The following is a 26099-nucleotide window of genomic DNA, read 5'->3' as shown; positions in this document are numbered from 1 at the left end:
TTTCCCCCTCGTTATACATACAACTAATATTTTTATGGCTTCAAGTTTCACAAATTCAATGGAATAACATGATGTAACTACCTATACAGGTACTTAAAAATGTCGATGAAGCAGATCTCACAACAGTCTGCAATATTCAAGACCACCTTCATAAAAATAATTACCAATTCTGTTGGTCTGAATAATGAGTGCAAGGAAAAAAATGGTTTTAAAAAAAATCATGTGTTTTCTGGGATTCTTTGTTCCATTTCAGTCTTCAAACACAATGCTTTGCTGTGAACTAGACCTCAGACTGAACAAAATCTTAGCTATATCAGCAATTTAAGGCTTTATGTTGTATGCATTTCAACTCTGTCATACTTCAGAAGAATGAAATAGAAAGATTATGTCAGCTGGGAACATTAAACCCCTTCGGTGTTTTAGGTTCTGTCAAATTCGTCCCCCTAAAGCATCCAAATTCTTTGTACCGAGCATTACAAAGTACACCTTGAATGCTTCCTTAAAACAAAACAGCATTTCCAAGCTTTTGCTTATTAGAACTGCGAGCTACCCTGGGATTTAATATCTTAAAAAGCAAACAAAAACCCAAACAAAAACCCAACCACCCCCCCCCCCCCGATTTATTTATTTTTCCCCTCCTTTTTTTAAACAGGGCACAACTTCTTAGTTACTCTTTCTTTTGTGGATAACATACCCTCACAAATGGCTTTTGTATGTTTATGGGTTCGCATGCTTCTCAGAACTACAAAGTGTTACAGTCTACCAGTTTACAGTACATGGGCTGTGATAGTTTTAGAACTGAGAAATAGTTCAACAACCTAATTTCAATCAAAACAGTATAAAAAATAAACTATCCAATCCTCGCCTCTTTGGATTCCAACAAATTTTAAATATAGACAGTAGTTAAAAATCACAAAAGTATTTAAAAATTTATAGTTTTATGATTTTGGAATAATCTAGTAATAAAAAAGCAAGAGCAAATTAAACTCAAATAGGAGAGGTGCTGCTGTCCAGAACTTCTTTATTAGAACATTTGTTTGATACCTCAGTAGCTAAGCTGCCTTTGCACCTGGCTGGCATGAAACAGTGGCTCAACAGTAAACAGCAGTTGCACTATCAGCAGCAAGTTTTTCCCCCTTGAAACTTGTCACGAACAAAGCAAGAAGAAAAAAAAGATAGGGAGGCTAAACCCTGCCAAAAATACTTAAATACTGCACTGCATCATAAACAGCATGGGCTCTTTCTTTACTTTCCTCAGAACCTTTTCCCTCATTTTTGATAGTTGCAGATTGATGTAGTAACTGTCTTTTAGAAAATGCTGAATGCATGGTTAAGAGACCAGGTAGCCTTAAAAATCCGAACACGAATAACACAGATGAATGCTCTTGGTATATCCTTCAAGGACTTCTTTCATGACTTCTTCTTTTGTCTAAGGGTAGCTCCAGCATTAGAGTGCCTGCAGCGGAAGTTAAGTATCTAGCAGTGTTCCAAGTATTCAATCACCCTAGAGATAGATTTCTGGCCTGTTGTTCCAACAGCACACTGGAAAATGTAACAGAAAACAGAAGTAACAAACAAGCATTTGTAAAACCTCTTCCAACTATCTGCAAGCTATGCTCATTTCAGTACACAGAATTACATATCAGTAAGAGCTATTCAGTTCAGGCAGAGGATTCAGAAACATTTTCCTGACCAGTGACAATCAACTGGAATGAAAGTAGCTCCAAAATAATGCTAAACAACTGGGGGTTTTAGTATTTAAAGAACAGAAAAATTATCCTGTGCTCTTCTAAGGACATAAATGGGAAAATGTTAAATGCTTCTAAAATTTATGGACTATTTATGAAAAACACAATTATAAAAATATCTACATACATTAATGTAAAATATATATTACTTACAGTAAGGTTCATAAAACTGAGAAACTTTTTGAGCATTTCAGTCATTATTGAGAAGTCCCCTTCAGGTAAGTACTCCCTCACAGTAGTCACATTGATCTATGAAATAAAACAAGCTATTGTCATTTGGGAAGTATTTTCTGATACAGAATTATGTTACGCTACATGTGAGATACAGTAAGACAAGCAGATTCACAGCATTATTAAGATAGCTTTTGCAGTTATCTGTTTTAATTCTCTCAAGCAATATTCATGTTTCTGTTTCCAGGAAACAGGAACTGCTAAGAATCGGCCTTTTTTTTTTCCTCCCTTCCCTTCCAGTTCAGTACCACGACCAGAATTCCCCAGATTGTCATGAACTACAAATCTCACCAGATCACTCTCCTGACATGGAGAGAATCTCCCTTTATAATTGGTAAGACTTGAACTAGATGATGTTAATGTGCTTTCCAACCCTAACTATTCTATTATTCTATGATTACTGAATTGATTGTCAGTACCACTCCAAACACCGAAACTATATGGAAGCTGGTCAATCAAAAGGTACAGAACAGCATGTTAAAGAACATTCCTGCCATCATGGTAAATTTAGATAAGCCTGAAGGCAGGGCTCAAGCTCATTTTCATTTCAGCATGTATTTAACAGGAGAGCTTACAAATTTCTCAGCTATCAGAGTTCTATATTCTTCAGTTTTAACTTGAGCTGTCTATTACGCAGTTCCAATCTGAGACAATCAACTAACATGGACATACACAATATCATGTCATTTCAATGGAGGAAAAAATAAAGTAGACTGACAAAAAAAAGAATAAACAAGTCTGACATTACCTTCCTTACTGAAACTACTGAAAAGTAAAGCAAGCTTTTATAATTATAGAACAGGCAAGCCAGGTTTTTTTTGCCTTTCTGAAGTAAGTACATGTGCTGGCTAAGACTAACAGTGAAGGGGAGAGGGGCAGAAGAGGTTAAATATTCAATTCCAACAGTTTTTTTCCATTCAGAAAACTGGCTTTGGACAGAAATCTCACACAACTATATACATCAAGGTAGCTTCATCAAGGTACTAGCTCATATGAAATCCTGATTCAATAAACCCATTTCAGTATTGCAAATTGTTATTTCAGTAAAAGTTGTACTAGACTTTAAGAACAAGTTATTGACTTATTCCCTTACTGGACTCTCTTGGCAGAGACAGCCTAGAAGCAACGCCGTGTAGGAGGCCACAATGCAGTCTTCCATGTGCTTCCCAGCATGCTGAAGAGCTGTAAAGAGAGACAACTGAGTGTATTGTATTCTCTAAGCAGCTGGTATCTTTTACTGCTTCAAATACAATCTTTCATCACCACTTCTCAGAAATCTTTATTCTCAATCAAAATGAGCTTTTGGACTAAGACTTCAGAGGCAAGAATCAGGCAGAGTCTGTACTTACTAACTCAGCACCATGTTCCTGAACTGAAAACCGGTGTTCACTCACTTTCAACACATGACATTGTACAGTGTTTTCTTAATTGTGATTTTAATGTGCAAACTGTATGTTTAACACACCACAGTCCAAAGGCAAATGTTTCATGTGGTACTATAAGCCAGTAACACTTCCACCAAAAGAAGTTCATTGTACTAAGGATAACAGAGATAGTACTTTTTGCTAATCACTCAGCCCTTTTAGGCAAACTACAAATAGCTACAGACACCAGTTCATGGAGCTACAAAAAGGAGGAAGGATATAAAGCAAGGTTGGAGAAAGTAATACACCTCACCTACTAACAGAAATTCAAAACAGTATTGTTACTATTAGAAGATAAAACAAGGAGGCCTTAAGTTCCAGACCTAATATATTTTCCAGAGAAAAACTACTTGACTTAATGATACTCAAATTCCTGGAACAAATTACTAAAGATGCAGCACTTCAAGGCATTACACAGGTACCCGAGATACTACCAGGGGAGTGAGAAGTCAAGACACAAAAAAGCAGGGACAGAAGCACCATACATGCAAAGAGGGAGAGGAGGAAAAGAACCCCTACAGGTAGCGTGAAACAAGAACAGGTCATGATACCCTGAAAATGAAAATTAAGGCAGGCAACTTTCAAGGAATGTTTCAGAAGAATATGATAAAGGTCAAAAAGCCATCCATTTCAGAGTATTTCTTACACAGAATGTCCCTAAAAACCTGAAACAAAACCAACCAAACTTTAAGAAGGAACTGACAAAAGGAAGGTGCTAGTAAGAAAATAAAAAGTCGCACAGCTTCTTCCACTTCTCATGCTTCAGCTCTGAACTGCTCCTATTCATGATCTGGAAGTTTCACCTGGGGGATATGCTACGGAAATCTCAGCCCAAGAGACTGCATATAGATAGGGAGCAGAGAATAAGGAGGGAATTTATGCAGTCACAGAGTTCTTTGCCTCTTCTGAGCTTATCACAACCAGACAACGCACCTTTATTAAGATCAAGTTCTTCATCATCTTCTTCCTTCTTAACTTTCTCTTCTGTGCTGTCTGGCTTTTCTGTGGAGACCCACTGTATCTCTCCACTTGTCTCTTGCCATTCCCCACTCTTATCGTGCTGAGCAGTAGGAGCTTCTTTAATCAATTCATCCGTCTGGCTCTCAGCCAGCTGAGCCGCCCGCTCACACTCAAGAAATAGCTAATGGGGAAAATTTCAGGACAATTTCCATCATCAATTAAACCCTAAACACATTGACTTAATACTTTGAAATTAATTTCCCCATCACAATTCACCCCTTAACACAGCAGGCCTTCAATACTTAGCAATAGCCTTTTCTTCTTCAAAGGAAAACATCATTTATCCCTACACGAAGGCTGTGCTCTACAGAAAAGGCCTCTCTCCCACCCCAGTGTTGAACCAGTTGGCAGGCTCCTCTTGGGCATCATAAAATGTTTTGTCATTGTCTTTAAGACACAGCTTGAAGACTAAAGTTTGCCATATTTTCTTGCCCATTTTCTCCATGCTAGTATCCCTACTGCTCTCTCAGTTCTTCCTTTCATAGATAACAACACAAAAATCTGAAAGCATAATATAAAATGACTCATCAAGATTGTGACTGAACCAGCAATCTCATATTGTGCACTTGTATCCTGGGAATTATTATCCAAGTCACAGAATTACCAGCTTTAAACATTGCTTTGCTGAGCTGTATACATTAAGATATTAAATACTCCTATTGTGGATTTCTTTTTGGTCTGCTGCTGGACAGTTACTTCACATAGTTAAATAGAAGAACCAATAAAGGCATTCATAAAATTATCTCAACTGAAATAAAAAGGCTGAAATTTCCTTTCAGTTCTTTTATTTGGGTTTGCATGAAGGAACTCATTGACCAAAATTGTTAAAAAAAGAAATCCACCACCAAGTTAGTCAAGACAAAAAACTAATCTGTGGAAGCAAAGCACAACAACAGTAGTCCACAATTTTAACAAAAGTAACCTGTTTAGGAACAAGTTAACTAGAAATAAACTGCATAGGAACAAGACAGCTTTATGGAGCACGAGAGCAGCATTTAGATGTAGTAATAATGATTCCACTGTCTTCTACCAGGAAAGCTGTTTCTGTAATGTACAGTACTGAAAGAGTGAACAGCACCCACTATGTTGTATTACTCATAACACTAAACAGCAAGAAAATTCTGACAAATCTTCACTGCTGAATTCTTCTTCCCTTCCCCCCTGAGAGTCTGAGAATGAGAAATGGTTAACTATTACCACAAAAACACATTTCTTACCTGCACTAAAGCCTGAACAGCATCAATCTGCCCAGTTATCTTTAGGCTACCATCTCCTCCTCCCGTACAGAATGAGTCAAAAGAACATGATGTTTCCATATTGACAAGACAGTGCCTATTCCGAGCACTGTATTCTACTAGATTGATCAACAGACCCAATCCCTGCAAGAATTGGAGAGGATTACGCACATTAAAAATAGCTAAAAACATCTATCCAGATAAATATCTTCTTTCAGACATATCCTTCTGAAGCTACATAACCTAGACCTACACAAAACAGTCTGATAAACAGAGGGATTAGGATTTAAAGAAGTGAGGGAAAACTGAGATCCCTGTATATAAGTATGTGAAAACATTTTTTAAGGATGAAATTTTATTTACAGATTAGGGATTCAGGTGTCCAACCTTCATCTTGTATTCTTAAAAGACCCTTCACATTCACAATTTCACTGCTGGTATTTAGGCTACACAGACCCACTTTAGATAAGCTGAGATAAACTTGACAAAGCCTCTCTCTCAAACAGTAACAGCCACAGTATTTCTGAGTTGCAAAGACAGTTGAAAATGAGGCAGTTCACAGATTTGTAAGTTAAACCTTTGTTCATCTAGCACAGGGAAAATAGTTAGAACTCACCACCAAATCTTTACAGAAGTGCCTCACTAAATGTACACATATGGTTAATGAAAACTGGAAAGGCTGCTCCTTAATTTGGAACCAGAGTAGTTAAATGCATAAGAAGGCAGCAAATCATTTTCTGGTAATGTAACAAAACCAACAGCTTACCAGCACCCGAATATCAAATCTCTGCTCTTGAGGTAGGAACTTTGGAACCTGAAGCACACAATTCATAGCTGTGCCGATCAGACCATCTTGTTCACCTGTTTTTGTACTACCCCATTCTGTAAAGAAAGAGTTTAGAGGCTCAGTTTTGAAAATATTCCTTTTCATAACTGGAAGCAGATGGATAAAAACCTAGAGGTAAATGGGACTCTCTAAGCCAAAGCTCTCATCATAATACTTGTAACGACTCATCCTGTTTGCAAAGACAAATTACTGATTAGGCAAACATCTACCCTATATAACTGCTTTATTGCATTGCACATGGAAAGACCATAGTGAGTATAAGAAAGGGGTTTACATTAATGGTTTATTTGATGCTTTAACTCCAAATATGCACATTATTTTTGTTTGTTTTACCGTTATCATTTGTCAGGTTGAGCAAGACACCAATGATGGCCCTCATACAGTCTTCTACTGCTTTACCCACATGGTTTGTTACATTCTGGTGAGGCAGAGGCTTATTGTCTGATAAACAGATACTGTCTTCAGCACGATTATATCGCTGGATTAACTCCTCACAATGCTGCAGTGCTCTGCAGGGAGAACATGCAGAACAAAATTACCTTCACAACATACAGGACATTACACCTTTAGATTCATTTCACTGGGGAAAAAAATAAAAATCAAATACAGAGCTTATGGAGAATGTTTCTGATGCCCAGATGCCCTGTCCGTGGGGAGAGAAAATAAACTTACTACTTATAAAGTCTTCTATGAGCTCAACTGAAACTGTGAAAACAGAAATCAGGAAAGCTTTGTGGCTTAGAGCTTTATCAGCTTGAGATTAAGAAAAGGAGTTAATTTTTCTTTCCAACTCCATCACACAGCCTTAGAAAAGATCTCCTCCCCCTACACACCCAGCCTCTCATATCATCTGACATCAATGCACATTATTCTGGCAGGGTTATCTCGATGTTCTCTTGTTCTGTCCTCAGACCTATTGCCATTCTGCAAGAAATAAACAAATGTCAAGTGGCTTCCTAGCAGTAAAATCTTAATCTAAAACAGTAACAGACCACAGGAATGATCCTACTGCATGACATTAGCTTGATGTCAAACTGAAAACACTGCTTTTAATTACAAACAAGACCAAAAATGTCAAAAATACATTCTGGTCTAAATAAAAGTAAACTGGGGATTTTTGGTGTGGGTTTTTATTTTCGTTTTGTTTGGGGGGTTTTGGGTGTTATTTATTTAAAGAAATACTCCAAATATGTAACATATAACCATGACATTATGTTTCCAATGAGGTCTGCAGAGTCAACTTTTCAACTTCACTTGTTCTCTTATGAAGAGCAGTACAAGTGGGACACAATCTCTGACAGTAAAGTGAGACCTCATCCAGGTTGATAAATGGGTTAGAGGTGGGTTTGTAGAGGCATCTTTGCCAGGGAGAACACTCAAGAGCAAAATTTCACCATTTTTAGCTACACTGCCATTTCCATTATACTCTATTTCAAGACACACTTAAGCATACTGAAAACGCAATAAATAAGCATAGCTTGTCAACTGCCCTCCTTCTGTGTTCATATTAACTTGGTACAGAAGGAGCTGAATCTACAGTTTGCAGCTTCTACAGAACCAACAGTAGCAGCACTACATACTGGTAGCATTCAGGCAGTTACCCATACCTTCATCTAAATTAGTTTTAGCATTACTTAATTAAAAGCAACAGTGGAAATTGTTTCCCCCCCTCCTCCCCTACAATCTTATGGTATAACAATTATGTTCTGCTTTTTTTCCCCCCTATCATGTGCAGTGCCTCTGCAAAACTGCCTTTTTGTTACAACTTACTTAGCAGAGGATACTATGAGCTGCGAGTCTTTGTATGCTATCAGATAACTCTGATTCTCTGGATTATGCACAGTTACCTAAAAAGAGAAAAAAGTAATATCAGAAATATAAAGAAAAGCATTCCCTTCCACTACCACCGCACTTCAATCAGTTCTGTATTCCTTGGTTATTATCGAGTGTAAAACTTTGCCTTATTTTCCAGTATGTCCTTGCAGTTTTTATCTTGTCACACAAAACTGCACTGAAACCGTCTTCCCCGATGCAGTAAGTACAGACACCATGTGGCAGAATGTTCTGCCAAAGAACCACCCTGAATCTATATCCTGGGACTACAATGTCCTAAGTGTGTGTGCCTAAATATATGTATGTATATGTATGTGTATATATATATATATATAAAAAAACCACAAGACTGAATACAATTATATATGTAATGTTATTTTTAGGACTTGGCATGAACTTAACTTCTGAGAGCTTATTACACATCCAACCATAAAAATCAAGTTTTTCCTTGATTCCCTTGACTGAAATACAGAAACAGTAGAAGTTCTTCTCTTAAATTTGCATTATTTGATGTGTTGATTTCTGCCACCTCTTCCAAGTTCCTAAGGATCTTACTACATCGAAAAACCACCCAAGCTCAAGTCTGAATATCCTATCACTGAACAATGCTCTTCTACCTGCTGTTGCCTGGCAGTCCCATCTATCAAACAGGAAAGCAGAAATCAGATGTGAATATTTCCCTCTTGCTGTACTGAAAGCAGGTGGAGTTAGGTGCCATTCATTTTTAAGTAGGCACCTCTGAATTAGTAGTTCAGCAATTGTCCATACTCCTTAGTTTTTTGCTTACTTTTACACTACCTTTGAGTCTGTCCTTCTGTTTTAGTGAAAGAAATAAGTTATCACTGTAGCTATTTGCCCTTTAATTTGGGTTTAAGGTGTTCACTGAGACTCACTGACCTGTGCTCTGAACCTGAATGTGACTTCCTGATGCATAGAGATGTATCGTTAAAACATCACAGCACTCTCCTGCTTGCTTACCGTACCACAATGCAAAAGGAGAAACACTAGTAACAAATCTGAAACTCAGCAAAACAAGGCCTGGTATTGAAGCATGTGCTTACCATTCCTGTCAATTAAGCACTACAAAAGTGCCATGTATTTTAATTCTGAACAAAATTGTCATCAAAAACATTTACTGTCTCAATATACATGCGCAACTGACTACAGGACGAGTGTGACTTTCAGGGCAGTTTTCTCTTTCAGCACTTAGCCAGCTGATCTGCAAAAGAAGCAATTCTTAAAATATACATTGATTTATTGCATTGATTTATTGCTTCTAAGAAAACACTGCTTCCATAATGATCCAAGCGTCAAACTCATGCCTTGAAAACAAACATCTATAAAAAGAAGCTTTCTGAAGGAAGGGAAAACATCATGTTACATGGTTATTCTTATAAAAAATAAACTTGCAATGTTGTACACACATACAGAAGGGTAAAAGAAATTTTCAGGCAAACACTCCAGGAACACTGGAGCAAAACCAGAAAGGCAGTAACCTCTATAAAAAATAACTAACATCATAGGGTTGTTATGCAACTGTGTACTGAAAGAATGTAACACTGAAAAGGTCTGCTTCAGAAAAAGAGGTTTTCAGGCATGCAATCCATCTGCTCATACTCACACTTTCTAAGACCCGTAAACATCTTTCTGCACCCCATAATGAAGCGACCAATTTCTCTTCATTTTCGTCGCTGCTCAGGTGATCCACACATTCTTTAACTAAAGAACAAAAGAGTTGTTTTCCACTCAGTAAGAGGTCTTCAAACGCAAAGCATACAAACTACCCGCCTACTCAGTGAGTTGCTCTCAACCTCACTTTGCACTTCACAAGACTCTACCATGAGGAAACAATCAAAGACATGACCAGCATTCCAAAGTCTTTAATTTATCCAAGTAAATAAAACAAAACCTAATAAAACCCTTACAATGGGTAACAGGTTCAAACTTCAACAGGGGAAGTTCAAGTGAGATATAAGGAAGAAGTTCTTTACTGTTAGGGTGGTAAGGCAATGGAATGGATTGCCCAGAGAAGTAGTAAATGCTCCATCCCTGGCAGTGTTCAAGGCCAGGTTGGACAGAGTCTTGGACAACACAGCCTAGCCTGAGGTGTCCCTGCCCATGGCAGGGGGTTGGAAGTGGATGATCTTGAGGTCCTTTCCAACCCAAACCATTCTATTATGCTAATTTTGACTTGTACAAGTTCATGGTTGTTGCTGTGAATTACCTATGTGTATATTTTATTTTCTGCTGACAGGGAAGAGACTGCACAGCACACACCTATGTTCTTTAACTGTAATGCAGTGCTTTGCAGAAGAGAAAAACGATACAGCAAACACACTCTCCCCTCACTTTAGACACCTGAAACAGTGTGCAAGTTGAATGCTTTCTTCTCTTCAATCTTTCCTCTGCCTGTCCTTCTGCTTGTTTAAGATGAAGCTTTGCTCAGCTCAAGAATTCATTTTAGAAATGTCCTTTTTCCTATCTGTAAGAGGCTATCCAAAAAACCCAACCAAGACATAACTTCATAAAAATCTGGAAACAAAACCCCACAATTTCTTCTTAATGGACTGACTTTTGGGAGATTTTGTTTTAAGGAAAAAAATAAAAATCAGGCCTGAAAATAATTCTAGAAGACTGTAAAGGAGATTTTTACTCTTAACAAGTGTGCTGTATTCACGTGCTGTACAGAGGTATGTAACACACTAGTATGTATCCTAAGCTTAAACCACACGTTATATGCAACATTATACACATTTGGTTTAACCTTAAACCTACTTTCAATCCCACATGCAACTGATTAAAGTCACTAAGTAATCTGCCAGTGACCTGATATCAAAATATATACTTTTATATTTTAACACTGCTGAGAAAAAACGCATTTCTATTTTTAACCACAGAAAATGAATCTTTAAAATAGCAGACATTTTAGTAAGATTCACTAATTTTCCGTGCTGACAAAGCAGCACCTCCAATATACCTTTATCTACAATATGATCAAGACCACCGAGAAGTCGCAGTTCTTCTTTAAACCAGTCCCCAGCTCGTTTCGAGGTGAGAGACAGTAATGTCTCCATTGCCAAATGCCCGGTCTGAAAGAATTAGGTTCCAGAATTAGTGAAATCATCATAAGCAGATGCAGCCAATGTATCAAATCATACAAACACACATCACACAAAACCGTAAAAAGGAAGCGATAGGTTCTGAGTAGAACAACCACCAGAGGGAGCAAGAACGGATGGAAAAATACACGTATCAAAGAAATTGGTACAGATAAAAAGGTACTTTGCTTTTTCAGCTTTTTCCTGATTTTATTAATACCTTAGAAACCCTAAGCAGACTCCTTCCATCCACTTCTCCTGTTATCAAAAGAAACAAGTGGAGGAATTAAATGGACAAATTAGGCAGGAAAAATACACCAGAAAAGCCACAGTGAACACTACTATAAACTCAATTTCATTTATGGCACATAAATATAGCAATGAAAGGTCAGAGAAGAAGCTGTAAGACCTCATAAAAGCCAACTGAGTTTAACCACTCTTAAGCTAACTTCCCTCCCTGATGCATTTGATTGGTAATGCTTCAAGGAGGGCTGTGCTTATTCTGAGCTGTGCAGTACATTCCAGGATACCAGCTCAAACCTCAGCACCTCCTGGGAATAACAATACTCACCAGGCTCCAATAAACACCACATTGTCTTGGAAAAACAAGTTATAAATTGTATGAGCCCCTCAACATCTTCAGCTGCTTTCCTTATTCTCAAAAGCTGATTTCCAAGGAGGAAAAGAAAGTTGAAGATTAGCCTTGATGAACAGTTACCACCCAAAGTTAGCCACTTGCGTTTCTTAGGAGTACACAGTCACTCATGAGCATACAGTTAGTAACAGCATTTCTCCAATCTAAATGGAAGTGTCTTGTATCATGAAAAGTGTTGTGGGGGCCAAGAATACACAAGCAGCAGCGTATCTGCAATAGGTGGCTCATTCCTCCCAGTCCCAGCAGCACTTCAATGCCTTATCAAAGACAAAAGCTGCAGTTACTCCTGCAACTGTTCCACCACCCAGGAAACTGCTAACTGCCTTTAATTGCCAACAGTCCCTCACAGAGTCTTCCCACATGATGGAAACTAAACACACTTGGTAACAGTCTTTTCATCTCATCACTGGGAGATACAAGATCCAAAACCTTGCATTTTTAAAAGCTGCAAGTTAAAAGCATAATGCTAAAGGAGATGGGAATATTTTAAGCAATGGGTGGAGAACTTCCCTTCTGCAGCCAACCAAATGAGAAAGCTTTCTGAGGGAGAAGGGGAGAGAACAGAAAGACTGCATTTGGAAACATCCCTAGCTCTCTGAAGCTTCCCCATCCTCTGCAGACAACTGCCTTCAAATTCATAGATTGAGCTTGAAAATGGTGTTAACATGGATATCTGAAATCATGCATAACCTAAAGCAGATTGAAGATGATTAAAAGTTCTCCTTAGAGATCTTAACACCTACAAAAGATTAAGTTAACTTCCTAAGTACCTTCACCATGAAAGCTCAAGGGCCACACAGCATTCAAAATATGGTCCTTACTTTCCTGTCAAAGGGCAAAACACTTCAGAAACACTTGAGAAGAAGCTAATTTGATATTTATACTAGTGGGCATAAGAACACTATTTTTTTTAATAATCTAATCCGCAGATAGTAACATGAACACCACTGTGGAAAGAGATGGGCAGTCTTGATCATCATTCTTGTATCGGTGTAAGATTCAGAAAGAAAAGGTGTGACTGGTTAGGCACACACTGGTGTTATCAAAACATCTGTTGCAATCCTTCTGCTGCTCAGTATGTCTGAATCTGAAAAGCAAAAATCTTTACCCCCATAAGATCTGCATTATTGTTAGCATTTTCTGCATGTCATCTGGTACAAAAAGAGAGATTGGTTATTATATCTCATGACAGAGACCTATGTGAAAGCAACTATCTTCTACATATGAAGTTCAGTATTGGCTCAACTTAACATTGCCACTATCATAAACTGGAAGGGAACCTAACCATCTCATTTGGCTTTCACATATTCTCTAAACACTACATAGTCTCTGCAAAGAAGAGATTCAGAGCAGCCCTGTGGAGAAGGACTTGGGGGTGTTGGTCGATGAGAAAATGAACAAGAGCCGGCTGAAGTGTGCACTTGCAGCCCAGAAAGCAACTGTATCCTGGGCTGCATCAAAAGGAGCGTGACAAGCAGGTCAAAGGAGGTGATCCTGCCCCTCTACTCTGCTCTCATCAGACCTCACTTGGAGCATTGTGTGCAGTTCTGGTGCCCTCAACACACAAAGGACATGGAGCTGTTGGAACAAGTCCAGAGGAGGCCACGAGGATGATCAGGGGACTGGAGCACCTCCCATATGAAGACAGGCTGAGAAAGTTGGGGCTGTTCAGCCTGGAGAAGAGAAAGCTGCGTGGAGACCTCATAGCAGCCTTCCAGTATCTGAAGGGGGCCTACAGGGATGCTGGGGAGGGACTATTCATTAGGGACTGTAGTGACAGGACAAGGGGTAATGGGTTAAAACTTAAAACAGGGAAAGTTTAGATTGGATATAAGGAGGAAATTCTTCACTGTAAGGGTGGTGAGGTACTGGAATGGGTTGCCCAAGGAAGCTGTGAACGCTCCATCCCTGGTGATGTTCAAGGCCAGGTTGGACAGAGCCTTGGGTGATATGGTTTAGTGTGAGGTGTCCCTGCCCATGGCAGGGGGGTTGGAACTGGATGATCTTAAGGTCCTTTCCAACCCTAACTATTCTATGATTCTATAATGATTCTAGATACTGCAGCTGGGAGGGAACCAATGTCCACCTGTGAGGTACTACAGTATTTAACACATTCACAACAACAGCTCAACATAATTTTAAGGAATAAAGATGACCCAAGAAGAAAAATAACCAACCAACAAAAAAAAACCCCTAAATATCCCAAAACCAAACAACTTAAACTGATGGCCTGTGATAATACTACTCTTTACTCATGGAAAGCTTTCTCACAAGATAGTATCTTTTAACACACCCTCTCTCTTTAAAATGCATGCCTAAGAAAATGCAAGAACAGAATTACAACAGGCTAGCTCAGACTATGAATATGAGAAAGACTCAAATAGGAGACAGAGGTCTGTGGCTGGATGCTCCGGCAATGAGGAACCTGTACCAGCCATTCCACACTTAATAAAGGGAGCTGTCTTACATTTCATAGTGCAAAAGATACCCTGGCACTCAGACTGTAAGGAACATGAGCTGCCTTTGGTGCCAAAACAGCACTGAAAGAAGACACTGATTATACCAATTCCTAGCTGATCCCCACCTGGAGAACAAATTTCATTCTGTGTTAGTATCTTCAGACTGTATTCAGTGAACTCAGAGTAAGCTGAGATCAGAGAAAATAATCTCAAATTCATTCTTCTTTTGCAGATTTGCAAGGCCAGAAAATTATTACAAGCCACCTATCTGCATGTTTCATAGGTTTGCAGTAAACAAGCCTGAAACAATTCTCCCTTAACCTTGCTAATCAGTTTGGGGACAAGAACTGTCATCAATATTATCTCTCCCCCACATTTCAGCTCTGTCTACTGCTATGTAATACTGACTTTTCATACTAATTCAACTGTTCTGTAGCTAGATTATTTTTGAGGAAAAGAAACCAGTCAAAAACCACACCACCACCCCAACAAAAACACAAAAAACAAACAACCCCCCCCCCAAAAAAACCTCAAACCAACCAAACTCTTCCTAAACTGACAAAAAAGTCACAAAACCTACACAAGAAAATGGCAGCTCAACAAGTCATGTCATCTTTAATCTAACCTAAATTGGATTATCATCTTAACTGCACATTACTGACAGGAGCTGGAACATTATTTGCAGAGATAAAGCTCTGAAAAGCTCACTTCATAAACAATAAATCAGAAGCTTCTCCTGCTGGGCATTAAGTATTAAATTAAGAACAGCAAAAACCTAGTGAGAGTCTTTACAACATTAAAAGAATATATTACAAGATATTAAGAAATTAAGATCATACCAACATCTGTTATACTGAAATATGGTGAAAGCAAAAACCACATTATTAATTTTTGCCATTTATGACCACTCATCTAGTCAATCTGTCATCAATTCTCTAAATATACTCTTAAGAAGACTTGCAACTTACCCTTTATTTTTAAAGCTAGCTTGCTGCTAGCATGGCCCAACTGATTTTTAAACAAACCCAGTTCACTCTGTTGCAGCTGAAGATACATTCATAAAAACAAGTGTGTTTCAGAAAGGAAGGAAAAAAGAATCATCCACATTTATAATCACCAGACCTGCCACCACACTCTGGGCACAGAGAAATCAGTTTCTGTTGGACAAATACTTTTATTGTTAATGTGAGAACCTGCACCACATTTTCAATTTAACACACAATGCTCTTATTCCCAAGAGCCCACATTGTTTGTGACTGTATATGCAATATTTAGGCAATGAAACAAGAGTCAAATAACCTAAACATAGTCTTCTAACACATGGTTATTTAAGATGTTACATCTTTTCAATTGCTACCTTGAAACAGCCACCCTTAGCAGGGGTGAATGGTGAATCAAACAGCTGAAGAACATCAGAACTTTCTCCTCCTAACAGCCTTTTAGGAAAAAAAAAATCAGATTTAAAGACGATGATACTTGCAGTGCAGTCCTGAATATGTAACACACAGACAAGATGTCCTGACTCCTCACAGCTGGGAGATACAAAATAAAGGATGCTGCTTGCAAGTTCCATTTTATTACGTATTCCACTACTGCCAAAGCTTTCAAATAAAAGCACGATACCCACCGTGATGTTTTCCAGATCAAGATGCTTGTTGTGAACAGTTTCACACAGTCTCCGAATTTTTTCCTTAATTTTATTCATGTCTTTTTCATTCAGCAGCTTGGCAGAAGAAGCATCTTGTTCCAATTCCAAAAGCCGTATCATCAGATCTAGACTAGCTCTGTCTAAATCCATGTTCAAACGATCTCTACTCAGAATGTACATTAGAGCTGCTGTACAAAGGGACAAATTCTTGGGTTGGGAGAGAAAAGGAAAAAAGAAAACCAAACAAACCAGGTTTTAGGAATCATTAGGCAGACATTTTTCAATTTTTAATAAAGATTTACAAAAGAAAAAGCCTGATAAGCCCCAATCTACGCTAGCACCTGCATGAGTACTTACTGTTTTATGTTGATTCCTTCTAGCAAGTTACTAATGCATTCTTCTAAGCAAAACAACTGAGACATAAATCACTTAACACATTTATAAAACCCTGGTAGGGTTTCTACTTTCAAGGGGCTCAGTGCTGCAGAGAGTAAGAAACGGTAACTCCAGTAACACAGTATTGTAGAAGAGACAGATGGCAGGGGAACAAAGTGAAAAGCACAGGGTACATGGCAAGGTAGGTGAACATTCTTGTTTTATGGCATAGGCTGGTGACAGCACCAGAAAATACAGAGAACGTGGGGACAGTGTTTGCATGTGAACTGGATGGGGGGACAAAGTGCCTGGTGACATACATTCCAATTATGGCAAACAGGTCTGTTCATCAGTAGTTCACCCAAGTCCTTCCAGCATAAACACAATTACCAGTGGAATTCTGCTTTTTAGAAGCAAGACAGAGTACAAACCAGCTTCCCCCTGCATTATCTTGATCACCTCTGTCTTACACAGAATTGGTATATACACATCTTCCTGGATAAAGAATACTTAGTCCTTCTTCAAGAAGGAATTAAATTTCTTCTTCATGAATATCCAGAAATGCAAAGGCAGAAGGTAACTGTCAGGAAGGGACAAATGACAGTGAAGAGACCAGTGCAAAGCTATCTGTCCCTAGTGGTCGTAAGTACAGCACTTGCACCAAGAACTCACCCATACAGGTGAGCTCCGAGTTACAGTAAAGAGTAGAAATGTTCATGGAGAACTGAGCTGTGCTGGATATACTACTTTCAGAAACCTCTGAAGGTATCTGGAAGGTGTGTATGTGTGTGCCTTACTGGGTTCAATGTGCTGTGTGCACCTATTCCATTTTTTTCTGTAATAAGCAAATTAAAACATGGAGACAAACCAATTCTGGGAGGTGAATGTTGTACAGCTCAACAGGAAAGAGCAGAATTCCTGTGTCATGCAGATTAATGTATTGTTTACAGTTCAACCAAACACCAAACCAATCGTTAGCTGCTTCTGTTTATTTTAGAAGCAAGTAATAATCACACCTAGTCACACTAAGCAGTATCAGCATTTCCAAAACAGGATTAGGCAGCTGATAGTCTAGCAAAAGCTGTTACAACTCCTTCCTGTCTGAATCAAGGAAACCCTCAGGTGAATAGACACTTAAACTACTGAAGACCCATTTGGAACACTAAAGGAAGGACGCAAGGTTTTCCAAATCTACACCTCCTTTCATGAACACAACCTCAAGACAAAATGTTACAAAATATTACAAAAATAAATAAAATAAAAATCCTCAGGTATGAATATCACTCCTCCAGCCTTTGCAGCCCTAGGGCAGAATGGAATCTATGTGGCGTGTCTGCACAGACAGGGCATACGTGGTTTTCAGTTAATCTCTATTAACTTTCTCCAATAAACCCTGCAATTTTACCATTTTAATGATATAAATCATTTCTTCTGCATTCAGTTGCAACTGGCTTAAACTGCAAGAAAATTCAGGTTCCTGGGAGACAACTCTGTTCCTTCTGAATGTCTGTTCTTAAAGCAGGACATAGGAGCCCATGCATTCCAGCGAATGGGAAAGTAAATAATAAAATAGAATAAAATAATGCTGAGCCCCTCCTGAAATTAATACAGGGAAACTGCTGAATTTATAATCTGGCCTGCCGATATTTAGGTATTTCAGGAAGTCAGACTGTTCTTGGATCACTATTCAGAAACGCTTTATAGATATTCCAGAGTTTAATAAGGGCAATCAGACTCACTTTGTAAGCCTCTGTACCAAGCCCATGCTTGTCCCAGGCTTCCTTCTTTACAATTCAATTTACTATTATGAAGAGAGCAATGGTTCTCTCCCTGTATAGGTTCTGCCAACACTTCTCTTCAGACCTTCCACCCAGGTTTTAAGACATTTAAATGCAATCAGAAGGGACCTACGCAGGGCACTAAGACATTACACAGGTTTCAGGCTACAAGAGGACTGCCTGAAAAACAAGGCGTGAAACAGCTAGGTGTAACAACAACTAGGTTCCTGCAACAGCACGTATACAGAAGGCAAATCAGGCCACTAAGCCTCCCAGTGCTTACATGCAATGGGAAAATTCCTGTTTTTCCTGCAAGAAAAGTAACAACTTTCATGTAAGGAAAGTAAGGACTTCAGAAGTGAATGGTGCTTATAATGTAGAATGAACCTTCTTCAGCTACATGCCAGTGGAAGGGGGTTTATAAAACTAATTTTTCTCTAGTCTCCAGAGGAAAGTTAGTTTAACCTTGAATATAACATCTCTACATTTTGCTCTGATCTTCTGTGTTAGACAATGTGGTTGTTTCTGAAAGCCCCATCTCATGCCCTAGAGTACACAGAATTCTGAGTGGGGGATAACACATAAAAACAAAATGAAGACCCAAACAAAGCAACCAAAGAATAAAATCATACCCTCAAAATCCCACCCTATGGATTGCAGTAGTGAAGCTCTTTTTTTATGGGGACTTTTTTTTTCCTTCCTACTCTATTCCTCAGGATGCTTAAAACACATTCTGCTTCCAGACAAATGTTGAGAGAAAAAAAGGAAATTAAATAGGATTTGCTCTAGACAGAAATTTTATGGCACATCTAACTATGGAGTTACAATCCATACATCTACTGAATTCAGGAAAACATCCTAGTTGAACATACACTCCAGAAAGCGCAGACCATTTACACCCACTCTCATCCTTGTCTTCCCTTGCTTGTTCTATTTATACTCCAACTTCTGGGAACAGATGGTTATTTTCTAGGGTTCAGCACTACATTTAATGCACTTTTTTTTTCATATATAATTATTCACATGCTGAAGGCATTACAAAACCACATTTCTGTGCTTAACTACTGACAGCTACAGTGAGGACATCATTTTTGATTTAAAATGATACTCATACACCAAAGCTTTTAGAGCATACCTGGAGAGACAGTCAGTTAAAAACTGAAACTGCAGCTTACAGACAAATGTACCAGAAATAATTGGTGGAACGAGTAATATTCATGCAAATACTCTGGGCACAGCTCAGTAAGGTAAGTGGTTAGTTTGCTTTCCTTGCTGGTTACAAAATACCTCAGGCAACTGCTATTTCATATGCTTATGGAAATGTGAAAGTCCCCCACTTTCTCAGTCTATGCCACTGTAAAAGTACAATCAATGCAGTATATGTACATATTTGTTTCCATCAGCCCTATCACCATGCCAGTCTTCCCATCTCCAAAATACTTTAAAGAAAATATTAACAAAAGAAATATGCTTTTTTTTTTGCTCAGTCCTTATTGAACTTAAATGCATTTAAGCCATGCATCATTTATTGAGTTACTCTGCATTGAGATTCTGTGGGCAAATTCCTATTTAAACAAGTTAAAATGTTAGTGAAATAATTTGTTCAACAAAAGAGCAGTTATATAAAGACAGCAAGCTTATACAGAAGTCACTGTTGAAGCATACTCTGTCAGTAGAGATACTTTAGCATTTAATAGCATTTTGATAAATCAGTAATTTTATAATACTGTATAACCTGCATCAAGAACGCACTGTAACAATATTAAAACATTACTACCTTTTTCCAACCCCTCTGCAAGAAGCGTTTCATCAGATACACTGAAAATAGTGAATATAATCAATGCTTCTTGTTACTGCAGACTAATAATAGCATGCAATTTCCTTTTGAACTGTATGTGCTAGTTCTTCTGAAAATGAAGGAATAATGGTAACTGTCAAAAGACAGCCAAAAATACACCGAGCAGACTTGTACATTTTCCAAGGAACTGGAGCTGTCCTCTGCAGATCTCCTGCAACTCAGTGGTGGCAACTGTCCTAAATACTGTGACTGTACTTCATTTATTTCTAGTATCACTTGGCACTATTTTGACAGCTCACCAAGTAACAAATGCATTGAACTTGGTTCCTGTGTTTTACAGTTAACCACTGCTAATTCTTGAAGGAGATGGAAAAGCAGCTATTATTCTAAGTAAGTTACTTAAAGCCCTACAGTTTTTTACCCCACCTACAGCAAGATGTCAAATATAATCTCTTAAATGTCTATTTCTGTGGGTGCAAAGCTTCCTTCTGCACTGTATGTCATTCTTCCAGAGCTATTAAATACAAGTAATAGAGCTGACTGGATATATGCATCTACTACCCACTTCAAGTAACATTTCCTATGCTCAGCTTTGGTAACAATATCTCAAGGGATACCCCACAGAGGCACAGTTTCCAACCCCTGGAAAAATATTATTACCTGCAAGAAGCATCTATTACAGATGAAATGAACTTTTAAAGTTGATAAGGAAACCCCAAGCTGCTTCAGATTTTGCCTCTCAAGTCACGTTACCATAAGCAGTTAAAATTTACCTTTCCTAGATAAACCATAGAATAGCGAACACACTCAAAGCATCCTACAACTGCAATTACAGCACTGTTCAAGGAGACAAGCACAGGACATGAAAAATGCCCCACAACAGCTACAGAAAAGGCAGTAATTCACATAGAAGCAAGTATGGAGAAGAGCACTTAGAGCCATCTTTAAATAAAGGGAGAAAAGATTCCTTTCAAAAGCATTTTATGTGAAAGAAATTATAAACACAATAAAACTATAAAAAAAAAGCTTAAGAGAAAATAGCATTCCAAAGCACAGTACTTATTACAGTGGAAGCAGAATCTGTCACTGCAAGTAGGTGCTCTTATTTTTCACTACAGATTTCAAAACTGAAGCCACTGGTCTCAGATGCACACTATACTGGATGCTTGATCTTTTATTATGTGTACACAAAATTCATACAAAGTAGACAGGTATTATTAGACTTCAATGAAACATACAAGATAACCATACCTGATGGTGCTGGGAATCATCCAGTGTTTTGAAAACCATGGCCACCATCCCATGTGCTCTCAGATGCATTCGGAAGCTGGGCATGGCGCACTTTGTCGCCAAGCTGATTACACTGAAGAAAATGAATTCTGGATGAGAACAACTAAGATGGGCACATTTACAAATATGGCAGCTAATCAAGTCTACAGACTTTGGCTGACCATGTACCTCAGACCCTGACAAGCTCTGACAGAACGTTTCTTCTAAAATTTGTATAAGGCAGGTTTGTAGTTGGTGAACAGAGCAGCATTTTATTCAACTGCTGCTTATCAGCACCAAACTATGTCTGCTCTATTTTAACATTGGCTAAAAACAGGATTTGAAAGGGTATCCTGAACTTGCTTCTTCCAAACAAAAGTTGAAATAATTTAAAACATTTAAACTTAAAAACAAACACTAATGAATTAAGTACAAAGTTCTGATTTAGAGGCACAGGAGAGTTTAGTATGGATCAAAGCATTATGAAAAGTTATAAATGTGAGCTTCCATCGCTATCTAACAGTTCTCTATCTAGTTAAGTAGTCCCACTTATGCTGGACAATACTTCTACAAAAAAACCTCAAACGTTTTTAATACTTATTCTGTATTCATTGTTGATTGAAACATTGCAGATTTCAGGAAAAATATGATAAACCTATTAGTCTAATCAGTGATCAGAGTAACAGTTCTATTTTAATAACAGAATTCTTCCCCTGGTTTTATTAACAAGCTGCCTGCCATTTCTAGCACAGTGCAACATACAGACTATTAAAAATAGTTTTCTTTTAAATGTGGAATAATGTGGAAGTGATTCTGCAATCAGGAATCTATTGAAGAATTTTACTATGAAAGATTCATACAGTGTGGTGTTTAAAGAACAAGTGTCTTTCTGTCTCCAATCACAACAGCACTAGTTAGAGCTTACCTATCAGTTTCTGGTTCTTTTAAGCCTATTCCTATCCTTACACATTGATTTCCTTTGGAAAAATACTTTTCTTTCAATTTGTTAACTGAAAGAAAAAATTTTTATGGTGTTTATACAAGTGACATTCCACAACATCAATTTGGAAAGTAAATAAGTCAGTTTCAGATTGTAGGAAGCTTGCCATATAAGCAAGTTAAGTGCACGCATAACTGTATTAATTTATACTTATCATAAAGTACACTGAAAATGGATACTAGATTTCTTGTATTTATACTCCAGCAACAATGTTCACTGCTAGTTTTTGAGGAACATGAAGAATAAATTCTTAAAATAGCTCTCAAAAGCATTAAAGCTTTTTCTTATCCACAGTCAGGTCTCAAGTCTTCCCTTATCGCCTGTCTCTGTGGATTCATTTTTCCTTCTCTACCATTTTAGTGTTGCTGAACACAGAGAAAAATTTACCATATTATTAAAAATAATGAAATAAAAAATTAAAAATATGATTACATAGTTACAGGAAATTATTCTGATTACCTTTGGTGTCCAGTCTCTGGACATAACGTCAAGTCAAACTTTTCCTAAGCAAGACTAATGCTTTTTGCTACTAACTTCACAGTAACTTGCATATTCAAGAATACAATGAAGAGCTCAAGATAAAGCTTCCAGTTAATATTGAGACCACCTCCAGCGAATGCTAGCCATGTTATTTCTCAACAGAAGGTAATGAACAGGAATATTGGATTTAAACAGAATCTCTATTGCATTAATTCCAGATTACGGCCAGCAATGTTGCAGTCTTAAGGATTTTATTTTAGAACTGAATTTTGCATTACAAAACCCCAGAGCAGACACTGCATGTAAGACTGAGTAAATAAAGTGGGGATTTTTTACATTTATAGCATGGAAATCTGTTGAGGATGTCGCTTACTGCAATTTATTTCACCTTCCTGCTTTTGAATATTCACAGTAAATCACCTTGATGATTATTTTCCAATTTTATACTCTTTATAGAAGTGCCAGGTAATTACCCAAACAGCATTTTAAAGCATGGTCACTTCATTAGTAAATATTTAATCCAGTATCTCTTTTAAATGTAAGGTCAATGTTTTATATGAAGATATCTTACCTAAGGCAACGTGTGTTTAGGGGCTGATTGCTCTTCAATCCACTTAGCAAATACTCAATATCATCAGTGAACTCTTGATTTTCACCAAATTCCACTACATCATTGAAGTGCTTTACATGCTGAACAACAGTGTATAACTGGAAGAGACAAATATTGTGACCTAGGTAAGTTGCTCCCAGGATTAATTATAACCTTAACAAGTACAGTTTAAAAATCTATCCAGTTTTGAGTGCAAGGAAACATTAAGAACTTAACGAAGGCCATTCAACTACTTCAATAAAAACATTATCTTTAATAGGAAAGCCAAGTTTCATTTTGACACTGTTCCTTCAGTATTTAGGATTACTAATAATTCTTTATCTTAAAAATTTGTTAAAAATACTTACTTCTTTGTCTTCTTTCCTACATTTCAATGCAGTTACTATCTCTTGATAGGGCTGAGTAGGTATTGTCACAGTTTTTATCACTTTGGGAGGTGGTGCAGGAGCCTTAAAAACTCCATCATCTTTATGAATTGCCTCCTTTGAAGATAGCCTTACCTATTAATAAGAAAGTGCTAAAATGGGCAGGTGTTTTGAGCATGTAAACATACACTAAATACATCAGGAAACAGTACAGGTGTGCAATTGTCAAGCTCACATTTTGGGGACTATTTAGTCCTTGCCTTACACTATCAAGAGCTCCCTAAACCGTGTGATAATGTATCTACTCTAAAAAGAAAGTTATAAATTAAATGCATTTTTAAATACAAAAGCCAGTTCTATGTAGTCAGGAAAGCTCCAGTGAAATTCTGGAACTGAACAGTCCCTTACACTAGGTTCCTTAAGTTTTACGGTAAGCAAACCGATCACGTTCATCCTTTAAAAACAATTATTTGTTGATAGGGACAAGCATCTTATCCCCTTACACTGGAGGTACCAGGACTGAACTGGCTGCTATACCAAACCATTGTTAGGTACACTGGTGTGGATTCAAGCACAGCAATGAGCAATCACTGTCTTGACATAAACTGAACTAAAAACCTTTGTGCCTACTGTTCATGCCTCTAACTACTGGAGGATACAGCACTACTGTACTCATGGTACAGCTATCAGCTGACCTCTCCAACCTGACACTCTAAACTGGTTTTTGCCTGTAGGTATCGCACTACCAATATCAATTTTGTAGACAATAAAAAATTGCCACACAAAGAAATAAGAGAGGCATGACTCAAGCAGGTAGGGTATGCTCTTGTAACTTCATGGTATTCTCTGCACACTGGCCTTATTCATACTTATGGTGTGTTTTAGGAGCAACATATTATAACACAAAACACAGAAACACCTATTCTGAACTTATAAAAGGTAACAGATAACTTGATGTTAGGTCTGGAATAATCACTGACACACTGCCAGACATCTCAGGCAAGGATTACAGGTTTTCTTCTCAAGCTGCTTCTCTGTATTAGTTTGATGCTACTGTATAAGCTTATATGTCACCTTATCTTCTGATTCCTTCTTTGGCACAAACTCAGATGCAAAGACAAACTACAGAAAACAAGGCATACAGGAAAAAAAACAACACCTAAATGTCAAACTATAAGTATAAAAGTGTAAATGCCAGTGACCATTTATTCACCCTCAGTCTCTAAATAAGATCATGTACTTAGTTTCCTTATACAGAAAAAGAGCAATTTTTTTAAGTGACTGAAAAAAAAGACAGAATTAATATGCAGGCATGGAGGATGCATTAACTGTCACTTACTCCAGGGGACATTTTGAGAGATATCCTTCTTGTACATTGTACACTGACAGTCAAAATATAAGCCAAAAAATGCTACATTAACAAAGTATTCTATCATTGTCCAGCACTTCAGTATTTGCTCACTTAGGCTCCAGTGGAAAAGTGCCAATACATCACCCTGAAAAGCTGGTTCAGAGAACATACTGGAGCACTCTGATCTTATCAGTCTGTGAACACAGGAGATGCACTGAAATTTCTTGTCCAAGTCTTGGTTAATGGCTTCCCCTTCAAAGTAAATTCCAAGGGAGCTGGGGAAGGCCATAAGAAACAGTACTTGGCATAAGCAGTTTGCATGCCACAGGTTTCTCACCATAAATCTATGACAAATGCATCCAGATCTTCAGGTAACAAATTTGTACTGAAATTAAAGAGGCAGAAATTACCACTGAACATTTGGATCAAGGTTCATGTACCTTTTAACTTTTTCATATTAATCATATACATGTAAAGCAATGTTTAAGAAAGTGAGGGAAGTAACTTTAGATGCGCACTATAAAATGAGAACTCCCCTAACTGGTTTGCTCAGCCAAAGCTCTGCCATATTCCTGAATTAATATTTTGATGGTTCCAGTTACAAAGTAGAAGTTTGACAGAAGACAGAATACTGAATAGAAATGATCTGGACATTTTCCTAGCCTGAAGAGGATATATTCATAGTCTCTCTGAGAACACTCAAAGTCTGCCTTTACATTGGCTATCAGAGAACTTCACAAAAATCAGTATCAATACAGATTCAGTAAGAAACAAAAGCTTCAGTTCAAATGCACATAACTTAAATTGAGAAAGGGGTTTAGGAGAAAGCCAGGACTGAAATTTCTGCTCTCTCCTCAAACACTAGTGGTAATGGT

The 26099-nt window shown here is 37.8% G+C and overlaps 1 protein-coding gene across 4 annotated transcripts in view; it reads right to left on the bottom strand.

The window, feature by feature from the left end:
* Window positions 1-612: 612 nt before the first annotated feature.
* WAPL (WAPL cohesin release factor) overlaps window positions 613-26099 on the bottom strand; it is a 69026-nt gene continuing 43539 nt past the window's right edge. For 3 of the 4 annotated variants that reach the window (XM_031053475.2, XM_005153648.3, XM_031053476.2), the window contains exons 6-19: window positions 23856-24008; window positions 23470-23606; window positions 21401-21512; window positions 16178-16405; window positions 11316-11427; window positions 9960-10057; window positions 8276-8352; window positions 6839-7014; window positions 6425-6540; window positions 5641-5802; window positions 4337-4544; window positions 3073-3161; window positions 1902-1997; window positions 613-1542 (exon numbers count right to left, since the gene is read on the bottom strand). In XM_031053475.2, the coding sequence (XP_030909335.2) occupies window positions 1477-1542; window positions 1902-1997; window positions 3073-3161; window positions 4337-4544; window positions 5641-5802; window positions 6425-6540; window positions 6839-7014; window positions 8276-8352; window positions 9960-10057; window positions 11316-11427; window positions 16178-16405; window positions 21401-21512; window positions 23470-23606; window positions 23856-24008 (1830 nt within the window). In that variant the 3' untranslated portion in view covers window positions 613-1476. The remainder of the gene's footprint in view (window positions 1543-1901; window positions 1998-3072; window positions 3162-4336; window positions 4545-5640; window positions 5803-6424; window positions 6541-6838; window positions 7015-8275; window positions 8353-9959; window positions 10058-11315; window positions 11428-16177; window positions 16406-21400; window positions 21513-23469; window positions 23607-23855; window positions 24009-26099) is intronic. The other variant, XM_031053477.2, reaches the window with a different exon arrangement.

The sequence above is a fragment of the Melopsittacus undulatus genome, chromosome 4, assembly GCF_012275295.1.
Source record: "Melopsittacus undulatus isolate bMelUnd1 chromosome 4, bMelUnd1.mat.Z, whole genome shotgun sequence".
In the NCBI taxonomy this organism is placed as follows: domain Eukaryota; kingdom Metazoa; phylum Chordata; class Aves; order Psittaciformes; family Psittaculidae; genus Melopsittacus; species Melopsittacus undulatus.
This window is presented reverse-complemented; position numbering and strand designations above follow the sequence as displayed.